Source organism: Heloderma suspectum, chromosome 7, assembly GCF_057233095.1.
Source record: "Heloderma suspectum isolate Gila_16-S chromosome 7, 16-S_ref, whole genome shotgun sequence".
In the NCBI taxonomy this organism is placed as follows: domain Eukaryota; kingdom Metazoa; phylum Chordata; class Lepidosauria; order Squamata; family Helodermatidae; genus Heloderma; species Heloderma suspectum.
Window position 1 is genome coordinate 30,467,037 of NC_139464.1, and position 12,543 is coordinate 30,479,579.

At 45.2% G+C, this 12,543-nt stretch overlaps 1 protein-coding gene across 1 annotated transcript in view; it reads right to left on the minus strand.

The window, feature by feature from the left end:
* Positions 1-12,543, minus strand: part of DGKI (diacylglycerol kinase iota) — a 259,847-nt gene that overhangs the window by 20,213 nt on the left and 227,091 nt on the right. The window contains exons 29-30 of the mRNA XM_084811723.1: positions 4,503-4,540; positions 2,082-2,202 (exon numbers count right to left, since the gene is read on the minus strand). Of these exons, the coding sequence (XP_084667849.1) occupies positions 2,082-2,202; positions 4,503-4,540 (159 nt within the window). The remainder of the gene's footprint in view (positions 1-2,081; positions 2,203-4,502; positions 4,541-12,543) is intronic.

Sequence of the window (12,543 nt, forward strand, 5' to 3'; positions counted from 1 at the left end):
CTTGCCTGCTTCTGTAGTCCCTGGACCAGCTGGAGCAGCTTGCTCTGCTCTGCTCTGCTCAGCTGGGAGGCGGGAAACAGACTGAAGCTTCCCGCCCAGTCAGCTGCTGGGAGTACTCAGGCCACACCCCTCCAATTCAGTTGGAGCTCTCAGAAGCTCCTGGTGAGCTCACAGCCAGTCAGAAGGATAAAGGGCAACGCCCTGGGCTTCCTGCAACCCACTTACCTCTTAGCCTCTGTCTCCTTTGTCTCCTTTGTCTCTTCAACCACTGCAACTCCCCTGGCCAACTCCTGTTTGCTCCCCCTGTTCGCTCGCTCTGTTCACTCGCTCTCTGGGAGCTTGCCTGCTTCTGTAGTCCCTGGACCAGCTGGAGCAGCTTGCTCTGCTCTGCTCTGCTCAGCTGGGAGGCGGGAAACAGACTGAAGCTTCCCGCCCAGTCAGCTGCTGGGAGTACTCAGGCCACACCCCTCCAATTCAGTTGGAGCTCTCAGAAGCTCCTGGTGAGCTCACAGCCAGTCAGAAGGATAAAGGGCAGCGCCCTGGGCTTCCTGCAACCCACTTACCTCTTAGCCTCTGTCTCCTTTGTCTCCTTTGTCTCTTCAACCACTGCAACTCCCCTGGCCAACTCCTGTTTGCTCCCCCTGTTCGCTCGCTCTGTTCGCTCGCTCTCTGGGAGCTTGCCTGCTTCTGTAGTCCCTGGACCAGCTGGAGCAGCTTGCTCTGCTCTGCTCTGCTCAGCTGGGAGGCGGGAAACAGCACAATCTCACCATGCCCAGTCATACCACTTGAGTCTGAAAAGCTGGGCACCCACTCACACTCACCGTGGTCGAGAATGTACTTCACAATCTCACCATGCCCAGTCATACCACTTGAGTCTGAAAAGCTGGGCACCCACTCACACTCACCGTGGTCGAGAATGTACTTCACAATCTCACCATGCCCAGTCATACCACTTGAGTCTGAAAAGCTGGGCACCCACTCACACTCACCGTGGTCGAGAATGTACTTCACAATCTCACCATGCCCAGTCATACCACTTGAGTCTGAAAAGCTGGGCACCCACTCACACTCACCGTGGTCTAGGATGTACTTCACAATCTCACCATGCCCAGTCATACCACTTGAGTCTGAAAAGCTGGGCACCCACTCACACTCACCGTGGTCTAGGATGTACTTCACAATCTCACCATGCCCAGTCATACCACTTGAGTCTGAAAAGCTGGGCACCCACTCACACTCACCGTGGTCGAGAATGTACTTCACAATCTCACCATGCCCAGTCACACCACTTGAGTCTGAAAAGCTGGGCACCCACTCACACTCACCGTGGTCGAGAATGTACTTCACAATCTCACCATGCCCAGTCATACCACTTGAGTCTGAAAAGCTGGGCACCCACTCACACTCACCGTGGTCTAGGATGTACTTCACAATCTCACCATGCCCAGTCATACCACTTGAGTCTGAAAAGCTGGGCACCCACTCACACTCACCGTGGTCTAGGATGTACTTCACAATCTCACCATGCCCAGTCATACCACTTGAGTCTGAAAAGCTGGGCACCCACTCACACTCACCGTGGTCGAGAATGTACTTCACAATCTCACCATGCCCAGTCATACCACTTGAGTCTGAAAAGCTGGGCACCCACTCACACTCACCGTGGTCGAGAATGTACTTCACAATCTCACCATGCCCAGTCATACCACTTGAGTCTGAAAAGCTGGGCACCCACTCACACTCACCGTGGTCTAGGATGTACTTCACAATCTCACCATGCCCAGTCATACCACTTGAGTCTGAAAAGCTGGGCACCCACTCACACTCACCGTGGTCTAGGATGTACTTCACAATCTCACCATGCCCAGTCATACCACTTGAGTCTGAAAAGCTGGGCACCCACTCACACTCACCGTGGTCTAGGATGTACTTCACAATCTCACCATGCCCAGTCATACCACTTGAGTCTGAAAAGCTGGGCACCCACTCACACTCACCGTGGTCGAGAATGTACTTCACAATCTCACCATGCCCAGTCATACCACTTGAGTCTGAAAAGCTGGGCACCCACTCACACTCACCGTGGTCTAGGATGTACTTCACAATCTCACCATGCCCAGTCTTGGCTGCATGATGAAGCAAGGAACAGCGGTCAGGCCCCTGGATTAACAGATTAGCTCCCTTTTTACAGCATTCTATGAACTGGAATATAAATGCATACAGAAAAGACAAAAGAATATGAATTCATGGTTTCATTTCACAGAGGTGGCCATAAACAAGTCCGCTTGGTGGATCGCCCCATCAGATGCAGGACGAGGGTGGCATTTACAGAACTCTGGAACTGGGGTGATGCACATTCGCACATTTGGAGCAGGTTAATGCTGTGTTGCCATGGGTATGAGATGAGGCCAGTGGGTATATTGAAGCCCACCCTACATAAAGGTGGTGGCGGTGGTGAATACCCTGTACTTCCCAATAGTCAAAGCTCTCTGAGCAGTTTATAAAAGATTAGAACCTTAAAAATACAGTATAAAAATCATATAAAAACCATTTATACACAAAACATTTTTTTAATCAGCAATAAAAATCCCAGGACCAGTTAAAAAACTTATGCTGTCTTGTATTGTATGCTGTCAAATGTCTGGGAGTAGTGGAAGGTCTCAACCAGGAGCCAAACGGATGACAATGTTGGTGCCAGGAGGACCTCACTGGGGAGAAAGTTCCATAATTGGGGAGCTACCCCCAACAAGCCCCTCTTGCTTGTTGCCACTCTCTGAACCTCCCTCAGAGGAGGCACCTGGAGGAGCACCTCAGATGACAATTGTAATGTACGGATAGATTAATACCGGGACAGGTGAAGGCAGAGCTACATATTTGGGGTGGGGGTGGGGCATGTACTGCTACAATTTGGAAAGTACTAGCAGGAAACCTTGGATGTATCCAAGGATAGCTCTTGCGACACATTAACAGTTTGCAAGCATCACATGGAAAATGTTTTGTATGGCTGAACTGGCTGTAATTCATCCATTATATTTTCACAATTGTCCAGAAACAAGAATTGCTCATGGGAACAGCCTGCCATGGATTCTGATAGGAAGAAAAGTGGCACATGCATTTAAAACAGCAAAATATAAAATAAAATCAATTATTATGGCAGTGATCCCTTTGACCAGAGAAATGCCACCTTTGAATTGGGCCTTAGCTGTTGAAAAACAACAGACATAATTAGATACGTATGCTGCATAAGGGTTGGAGTGTAAAAAAAAAAAAAAACCCTGTCCCTTTTCTACCCTGACAGTTAGGAGAGAAATAGGACAGACTCAGTGTTCCCGGAACCTGCTTAATATCTGAACTGCATTTGCAGCAAATACTGAAATGCAATGAAGTGCAAAGGGGAGAGGAAACTAATGTACTATTAGACCAGTCATACATCAAATCATGAGATGATAGACTATGGTGCCAGTTTTTTACTCAGATAGCTGCTTGCGTCTAGATTGAACTATTTGTTTAGGAGGGTTTTGAAGTTGTATTATTGCTAAGGCCACTACTTTGGGATAGTTATGATGGCCTAACCATTAGCAATCCTTCATCTTGTAAAGTATCTTGATATACCTAGAGCATGACAACAGAGGAGATTTAAGAACTACAAATGTTGTTCGGCATAAGGCCTTGTAGGCAATACCTTATTTAAGATGCATGCTAGTACCCATGATGCTTCATTCCCAACCAGGCGGCTGCACTACTGGTACTCAGTGAGGTCTGGAGATTATGCTAATTGGTATTTGGTTATCAGCCTTTGTCACTGCTTATATTTGAGTTTGAAGAGGGCTAAGAAATTATCTTGGCCTCAATTATCCATGCTCTGGTAGCCTGCAGGTTAGATTACTGTAATGCACTACACATGGGGCTGCCTTTGAAGACTGTTCAGAAATTGCAGTTACTGTAGAATGGGAGTGGGCATTATGATCATATTATGTCTGTGTTATGCCAATTGCACCGGCTGCCAGGTTTCTGGGCCCAATTCAAAGTGCTGGTTTCAACCTTTAAAGCTCTGTATAGCTTATGGCCAGAGTACACAAAGGACCATCTGTCACCATATGGGAGGGCCTCCAGCAGGTGCCCCCACTATCTGAGGTGTGGAAGGGCCTTCATGGTGGTGATGCTCCAGTTATGGAACACTCTCCCCAGAGATGCTCACCTGGCACCTACTTTATTTTCTTTTGTGCTAGGCAGAGACCTTTTTTATGTTCCTGAACGTTGTCAGTGCTTTTCATCCTGCTGACTGTATTATGCTGCTTTTATGATTTTGTGGCTTTTAGCTTCTATACATTTGTATTTATGTTTTCATTGTTCTCATATTTTTGTAAAGCACCCTGGGAATATAACTGGTGGGCAGTATAAACAAAAATACTTATAGTAAGTTAAGAAACACCATGAGATGGACATCAAGTAGGGTATCAAATAGATATCAAGTCAGGGGAATCAGATCCTCTTTTACTTACTTTTAGAAAATCACCAGCTACTACTGACTGTAAAAGTGCTGCAAAGGACAAAAGGGGAATATTATTAGCATGAATAGTCATTACTGACACATATTCACTTATGTTGCTTGACAGGGTTAATAAAAATATATACAGAATAAGATTCTTGGCCCCACGGGGCTGATATTCTACAGCAGCTTTCTCCAGCCTGGTGCCTTCCAGATATGTTTAACTTTAACTCCCATAATCCCCAGTCAGCTGGCCATTACTAGCTGGGGATTATGGGAGTTGTAGCCCAAGACATCTAGGGTCACCAGGTTCAGGAAGGCTGTTCTAGAGACAGCACCTTTCAAGGCCGTGACTACGCATTTTCACATAGAAGATTTGAGGACATGTTCAAACCTGAGGTTTAAATCGAGTTGCGCTTAAATAAACACATCATGCAAATGTAAAATCCTATATTGACTAAAATGTACAGTTGTGTCCCTTCCACGTTCTTTTCTAATTAAACATCTTAATATGTGGCACAAACTGTAAAAGAAGGACTCAAATGTGCTTTTTGTCTCACCTGTGAAAATGGTCTTGGTCACCTTAAGAGCAAAAATTATTTTTTAAACATTACACAGGACAATTGAGGCAAAACCTATTCTTGCACTAATGAATGATGAAAATGCAAGTTTGCAAGTAACACAGCACTCTTCTTTAGCCAAAGCAAATTTTTAAAATGATGAGCACGTGCCAGGGATCTTATTATTAACCCAACAAGCACATTATGAATTGTGTGTTCTGGCAAGGGAGGGAACGGAAATCAAAGGGGGGGGGGAAATACAGTCAGAATATATAAAGAAGAATCTAAGATACCACCAGACACCTTTCCATTTTTTGGTACAACTGGGACCATGCAGGATCTTTGCAAGGAATAGAGCAAACAATGGCAAACAAACTCGTCAATGAATCAGCAAATTTGGAGGTAAAGATTTAGTCCTAGGGCTGAAATCTTATACACACTGCAAATAGACCAAAAAAAAAAAAAAAGAACTATGCCTGGAATCGGCGTGAAAACAGATATTAAAAGGAACAATACCTGGTTTACTACTACGCCTAGATTGTCACAGAAAACAATTGAGACAGGAAGGAACGACCCCAGGAGTCACTGTCTAGCTCCCACACATGTGCAGTGGTGGCAGAAGCTGTAACAGCCCCTCCTGCCGAAAACTACACTGGTCCCTATATTGGGTGGGTGGAATGCCCTCTGCGAGGCTCTGAGAATAGAAATTCATGGTAAGAAACAAATGTCTGTTTTCTCCGGAGCCTCACAGAGGGCATTCCTTAACCTCAAGACTTAGCAGAGCAGTACGTACTCTGCGGCTGCCATTCGCAAGTCAGCGCGGACAGAAGCAGGTAAGTGCTCCATTTCACATCCTTTCGTGGGGCGGGGGGCAGGGGGCTTTGCTCCACCACGAATTTCAGGGGGCCAAATGCACTGGCATTCGGCCTCACCGAGACCTGTGGTGGGATTCTCTGACATCCCTACCACAGACTCCAATGAGTCTGGATTCTTTAGAATCCAGCCCCCCAGAGTCCGTGGCAGAACGGAACCCTTACCTCCGCCTCCCCGCAGAATCCTCTTCGGCCGGATCCTCTGGCTCCGGATTGCCAGCGATACAGCTGCCATGCCGTATCGCTGGCTGAAGGGGACTGACTGCGGATGCAAATGGCGTCCAGGACACCATTTGCAGCCGTAAAGGTCTTAGTTTGAGGTAAATGCATCCATAAATGGCTGCATTTAGCTTAAGCTAAATGCAGGCATTTACAGCTGCATTTACCTCAAACTAAGACCTTTACAGCCACAAATGGCATCCTGGACACCATTTACATCCGCAGTCAGTCCCCTTCAGCCAGCGATACGGCATGGTGGCCATATTGCTGGCGCTTCGGAACCAGCCAGAGGCTCCACGGAATTGCCACGGAGCAGAGCCGGCCGAAGAGGATTCCAGGGGGAGGAACAGATTGCCTCCCCGCCCCCCGCAGGTGGATTCCCCATGGACCAGCAGGTAGGGAATCCGCCCATCCCTAGAATATGGTTTCTGGAATTAAAGCCTCCAGTGAAAAAAATCACTCATCATTCACCATGTTACTAAACAGCTCTTCACTCATCATCATCATCATCACGTGCCAGGGCAGGGAGGGTGAAAATGCCAATCTGACACTTCCTGTGCACCATCCGGCATCTGCTACCCTCCGCTCCACCTTCCCATGTCTAGACAGCTGAAATCGGCTGTCTAGCCACCAATGCAGGGCGGCTGAAGCACGGAGGGGACGATCCCTTCAGTGCTGCTCTTGCCTGCATTGGACAGGATTGCGCCCTAAATATGTCAAGTGTGAATGCATCAGAGTGTTACTAGGACTCAAGAGATCTTGGTTCTAGTTCACTGTGAAGCTCACTGGGTGATTTTGGGCCAGTCACCAACTCTCAGCCTAACCTCCTCACAGGTTTGTTGTGAGTATAAAATAGAGAGGAGGAGGATCGTGTAAGCCACGTTGGTTCCTTGGAGGAAAACCGGCAGGATATAGATGTAATAACAAATAAAAAATAGAGAACAACACATGGGTAGTACAGATATGGTCGTTAGAGTGTTGGGAACATCAGTGTCTCCCTGTTGTGCAAACACTCAAGGACAAATCTGAGTTTATTGTTATGCCATGTGTGAAATAGCCCTAGTGATAATTGCAAGAAAGGTTTGTCAAAAATGACTTGGCATCTCAATCATTTTGATGTCTGCCCATCCAGAATGTGTACAGAAATGTTTTTTGCTTGCAAATTATGCTATGCATTTGCACCTCAAGCAAATAGAATTCAGGAATTGTATTCCTTCACCATGATAATATTCAGTGACTTCAGTGGTTTGCAGTTGCATAGGCCACTATAGGGCTCTATATAGCTGAGTTCAGACTAGCCCTGTACCAGCATATGCAGCTGCTTTTCTCCTTCATTCTTGGGTGCACCTGAATGCAATGCAGAAGTCTTCAATTAAGCATAGTTTCCCGTTCGGGGGGGGGGGGGGCTGGTGGCTCCAATTTCATTGGGGTGGAGATTCCATTCTGGGTTTTAGTTACAACCAGCCAGAAGTCTGAAGGAGCTATCCAAGTTGCTGAACCCCAAAATGGGTCCAGCACCTTGGATAGCTCCTTTAGCCTTCTGGCTGGTTGTAACTAAAACCCAGAATAGAATCTCCACCCCACTGAAATTGGAGCCACCAACCTCCCCTGTTTTCCATGTTGTCCAAAGTAGGGGTGTACAGATTCCCCACCGTCTGTTCTGGTGGGGAATCCGTGGGGGGGGAGGCGATCCGTTCCTCCCCCCCCGAATCCTCCAGAGTGATTCCATTTGCCTCCTCCCTGTCCCCGCTGACTGCCTTTAAAAAAAAATGTCTTTTAAAGACATCCTGCTGACCACATGTGCCCATAGACTTATACGCAAAATAGAGCGGTGAATCTTGCGTATAAGCCTATGGACACATAGACTTATATGCAAGTTTCATGACTCTATTTGCGTATAAATCTATGGGCACATCCTCCCAATCGCCTTTAAAAAAAAAAAAGACATTTTTTTTAAAGGCAATTGGCAGGGACAGGGAGGAGGCGGACGGCTCTGGCAGGAAGAAGCAGCCAAGTGCCGTTCTGCCTCCAGTCCTCCTGGAGGAGAGGTAAGTGATCCTGATCTGCTGCGGATTTCTGAGGCCAGATTCCAAAGAATCCAGCCTCATCTGAATCCGCAGAGGATTTCTCTGACATCCCTAGTCCAAAGTATCCTAATATACTACAGCTGCAATCCTATGCATCTTTAGACAGAAAAAAGAAGTCCTACAAGTCCTAGAGTGCCCCAGCCAGCATGGCTGGCTGGGGCATGCTGGAACTTGTAGGACTTTTTTCTGTCTACATTGCATAGGATTACACCTTAAATATATGGATTTTGGCAGGAAGCTAAACTGGGATGAAATGAGGCAGTGATAGTTTAAAAAATGTTTCTTTCTTTTACTAGAAAAGCTTGACTGCTGCTTCAAAACAGCAACGGAGCTCCATTCAGCAGCCTCGTGGCATTTTTCTGACCCATTCAATGGGGCAGTGGGTACAACACTACATGATGAGATGGCATCATTCCCAGGGGCACTGTTGGGGGGTGGGGGGAGATGGCTGCTCCCACTGGCCAATCATGACATGGCATCATTTCCGTTGGGGCATTGTATGGGGTGGAAGAATGCTGTGGGCTGCTGAATACATCTCCACCAAAGTTTTTTGGTAAAAGAAAGAGTGAAAAGTTCTGAACTGACTACCACCACATCTAACAGTAAGACCGCCCCCTCCCCCCCCACACCCACAATTGGTAGATTTATGCAGTCCACCCTAGATAGTGGTCCAACATTCCCTCCAATTGGCTCTGTGAAAGTCTAGGGAGGGATATCCAGCCCAGCACTAGTTCTGCCTTGTTCCTGAGCAAAGACAGTTGCCTCAGCTGGAATCTGAAGAATGAATACGCACAAACAAATTTGCAGAGATTTTCTCTGTACGGTGCTGGCCTGGCACCTCCACAGAGTGAAATCTACAAGGACCTCATTATTACTCCAGGAATAATGCCACAAATGTGTTAGAATCACTACAGGAGGAACTAAGAGACAAAGGGAAAGAAGCAACCAAAGAACCTAACAACTATGTCTCACTCAGAGAGCCTAACAGAAAGGTGTGTGCTATACAAGATAGGGATTTTTCTTGCACCAGAGAGACTCAAGGATGCTTCATCATTTCATCTCCTGCTTGTGTAGCATAGTAAATGTAACATCTAAACTATAACCAGAAGAGTTCTGAAACAGATAAAACTACTGCAACTCTTAAAACAGGTGTTGTGCTAACATATGTATATGTTATCTGAGGGATTGCTTCCTCCCATGTGTGTCTGCCCAGACCCTAAGATCATCTTCAGGGGCCTTCTCTGTGAGCCCTTGCCAAAGGAAGTGAGGTGGGTGGCTACCCAGCCCTTTTCTGCTGTGGCACCCTGGCTGTGGAATAAGCTCCCTAGAGAGGTTTGCCTGGTGCCTATGTTGTACTCTTTCCAGTGCCAGGTGAAGACCTTTTTATTCTCCCAGTATTTTAGCATTTTAGCTTCCTAGTCTTTTAGCTCTGGTGTTTTAAAACTGTATTTTAAATCTCTGCATTGCTGCTAGGTTTTATTCTGGTTGTACTGTTATTTTGTGGTTTTAAACTTTCATATTTTATATTGTTTTATGCTGCGCTTTGTGATTCTAATTTTTGTGAACTGCCCAGAGAGCTTTGGCTATTGGGCAGTATAAAAATGAATAAATATGTACGGGTTTTGAAAAGCATCCAACAGCTATTTCAATGGAGACACACATGTTGCTGGATGGTCTTCATTGTTGTTGTAAAAAAAAAAAAAACCCTCCTCCAAGTCTACTTGCGTAGACTAGCATCTTTCTTTAAGAAGAAAATGTACACAACCTTTAAAAACAAAATCAAGCCTGTATTACATTTTCTACCAAGCTATCCCAAAGGTTCAGGAGAGATAACACTTTTGAAAAACAAAAAAAAACTAAAATACCCATTAAAAATCCAATAGACAGAGCTAAAACACAAGAGATGCTAAAACCCACAATTTTGACCACATAAGCTCCAAACACTATGGGATGCTTCACACATTTGTTTTAGGTTTACACCTAAGGTTTATATTTGTAAGTGTACATCGAAAAATATAAAGTGGTAGAATGTAAATTAGACAAAATATGCAGTGGGTGAACTCCCCTTGGCTGACCTGACTTTGAAACTCAAATGTCTCCAGTTTTTTCTTGCAAGCAATCTAGAAAATGAGTCCTTTAGTGCTCTAATTTTCCCAATCTTAAGTTTGATGCATCCCAAACTTCACAAATTTTTCCAACCTTCAGTTTGATTCATTCCAAACTTTGAATATTTTTTTTTAAGTTTGCATGAAAATTTGTATGCATTGTTGTGCACACTTCTCCAAATGCATGCATTTTTGTACACAATTTTGCCTAATATACACATTTTTTTGCAATATATTTTTGAATGCTATTGACACTAATATATGCATTTTGTGTGAATTTTTGAAAAATGGAGAACTCCATTGCAAAATTCCGAGAAGTGTGAATTTCAAAGGATAATTGTGTTTCGGTTCATGCCTTGGTTTGAAAGTATGGAATTAGGTAAGTTTGCATCAAAATGCCAACCAAACGTCCCTAGTTTCAGGCAGGCATATTTCCAAACCCTACCTGGATGTGCCAGGGATTGTACCTGGGGCCTTCTCTTTGCAAAGCACGTTCTCTATCACTGAGCTATGGCTCTGGGCATGTCCTCTTCTCCTGCCAGTCCTCCCACTCTCTTTTCAAGAACAAAAAAAGTACTCTCAAAAAGGGCAGGAGGTCATTAGTGCTGGGGAGGGCTCATTAAAGATAGGAAAGGGTATTCAAGAGGCCATTTTGGCACCCAACCCATATGGTAGAGTGCAAACCATGCCAACTTACTACAAAAAAGGGTGACTGTCATTTAATGCAGTGCATAGGCACTTGTTGGAAGATGACAAGTGCTCTTGGAAGGTCTGTAGGTTTTTGTGCACACCGTTTCTCTCCTAAATACAAACCAACTAGGAAAATGAAGGCAAGCATTTCCATGCACGTTCTGCATAGAAACATGCTGTTACTTCCCCACCCCTGCTGGGGCCCTTCTCAGTGGAGTCTGGACCATCCCATTGCAATGGCATCTTCAGGTCCAGAATTTGACTTTCCTCCCCCACAAAGGCAAATGGCAGCACTTCACTTAGGGAGAAAATGAGCTGAAATCAAGGACACTGCATATTGTGATGACTAGGGATGTATGAATTTTGTAAAATCTGTCCCATCTGTGTTTCATGGATTATCAGGTGCCTTTCGTTCTACCATCCACTCATTGACGGAATCAGATTTTTTCCAATTTCTGAAATTTGCACAAATTCACCCTTGTGAAAATGCACAAATCCCCCAAAATGCAGATGTGCAACTCCTCCCCGGCCCCCAATACACATTTCCAGGCTTCAGCCTATTGGGGAAATGCACATTTCTGGCTGGAGTTTTTTCGTTTTGTTTTTTAGTATTTTTCTATGACTAAATGTCCGCAAAATTCTGGAAAGTTAAAGAATTGGTCCACAATCTGCAGAATCCATGCGACTTGGGAAAAGCCAGCCAGCTGCAAAATCATTTGATTCCACTGAATCTCATTTGATTCCATTCAAGATTTCTCTGACATCACTAGTGATGAAAGCTAAATCCCCCCCCCACTCATGATGTTCTTAGTTTTCTTAGAGAGAGCACATTTTAACCCTGCCCCAGTTCTGACAATTTCAACTTATTAGTTTGGCCAATAGAAAATTAAGGAGAGCCACTGAGAACAGCCTGTTCCTAACTGGAACAGGCTGTTCCTAACTGGAGCTGGTATAGCACAATGGCTAAGAGACTGAGTTGTGAAGTCACTCATTAGAAGGTCTCCTCTGCCATGAACTCACTAAGTGTATTTTAGCAAGCCACCCTCCCCCAGCCTCAGTATCCCCCCCCCCATCTGCAATATACAAATAATGATACTGATTACCTTACAGGGTTGTTGCAAGGATTACAACTAGATGATGTATTTGAAGGACTTTGAATATAAGAAAGCGCTGTACAGATGTGAAGTATTAAAACCATCAACAGATTCCAAGCTAGATCGCACTATGATGCTTGAGTTTGACAAATAAATGGAACTCATGAATTGGCTTTCTTACAGGGCTGTGCAGAGACCCCCTGCTTTGCTTCGGATGCTGCTTCGGACCCTCAGAATCAGCCCCAGTTCAACTTGGGCCGATTCAGATCCCCTCCACTTCAACTCAGTTCTGGATCCGAAGTGAGATTCAGATATCCAGATCACTCGGTTTGGATGTTCTCCCATTGGTTGTTCCCATTGCATGGGAAAACACAAATGGCCATAACTTTTTCAGTTTTCAAGATAAATGAATGAATCACGCAGTCCT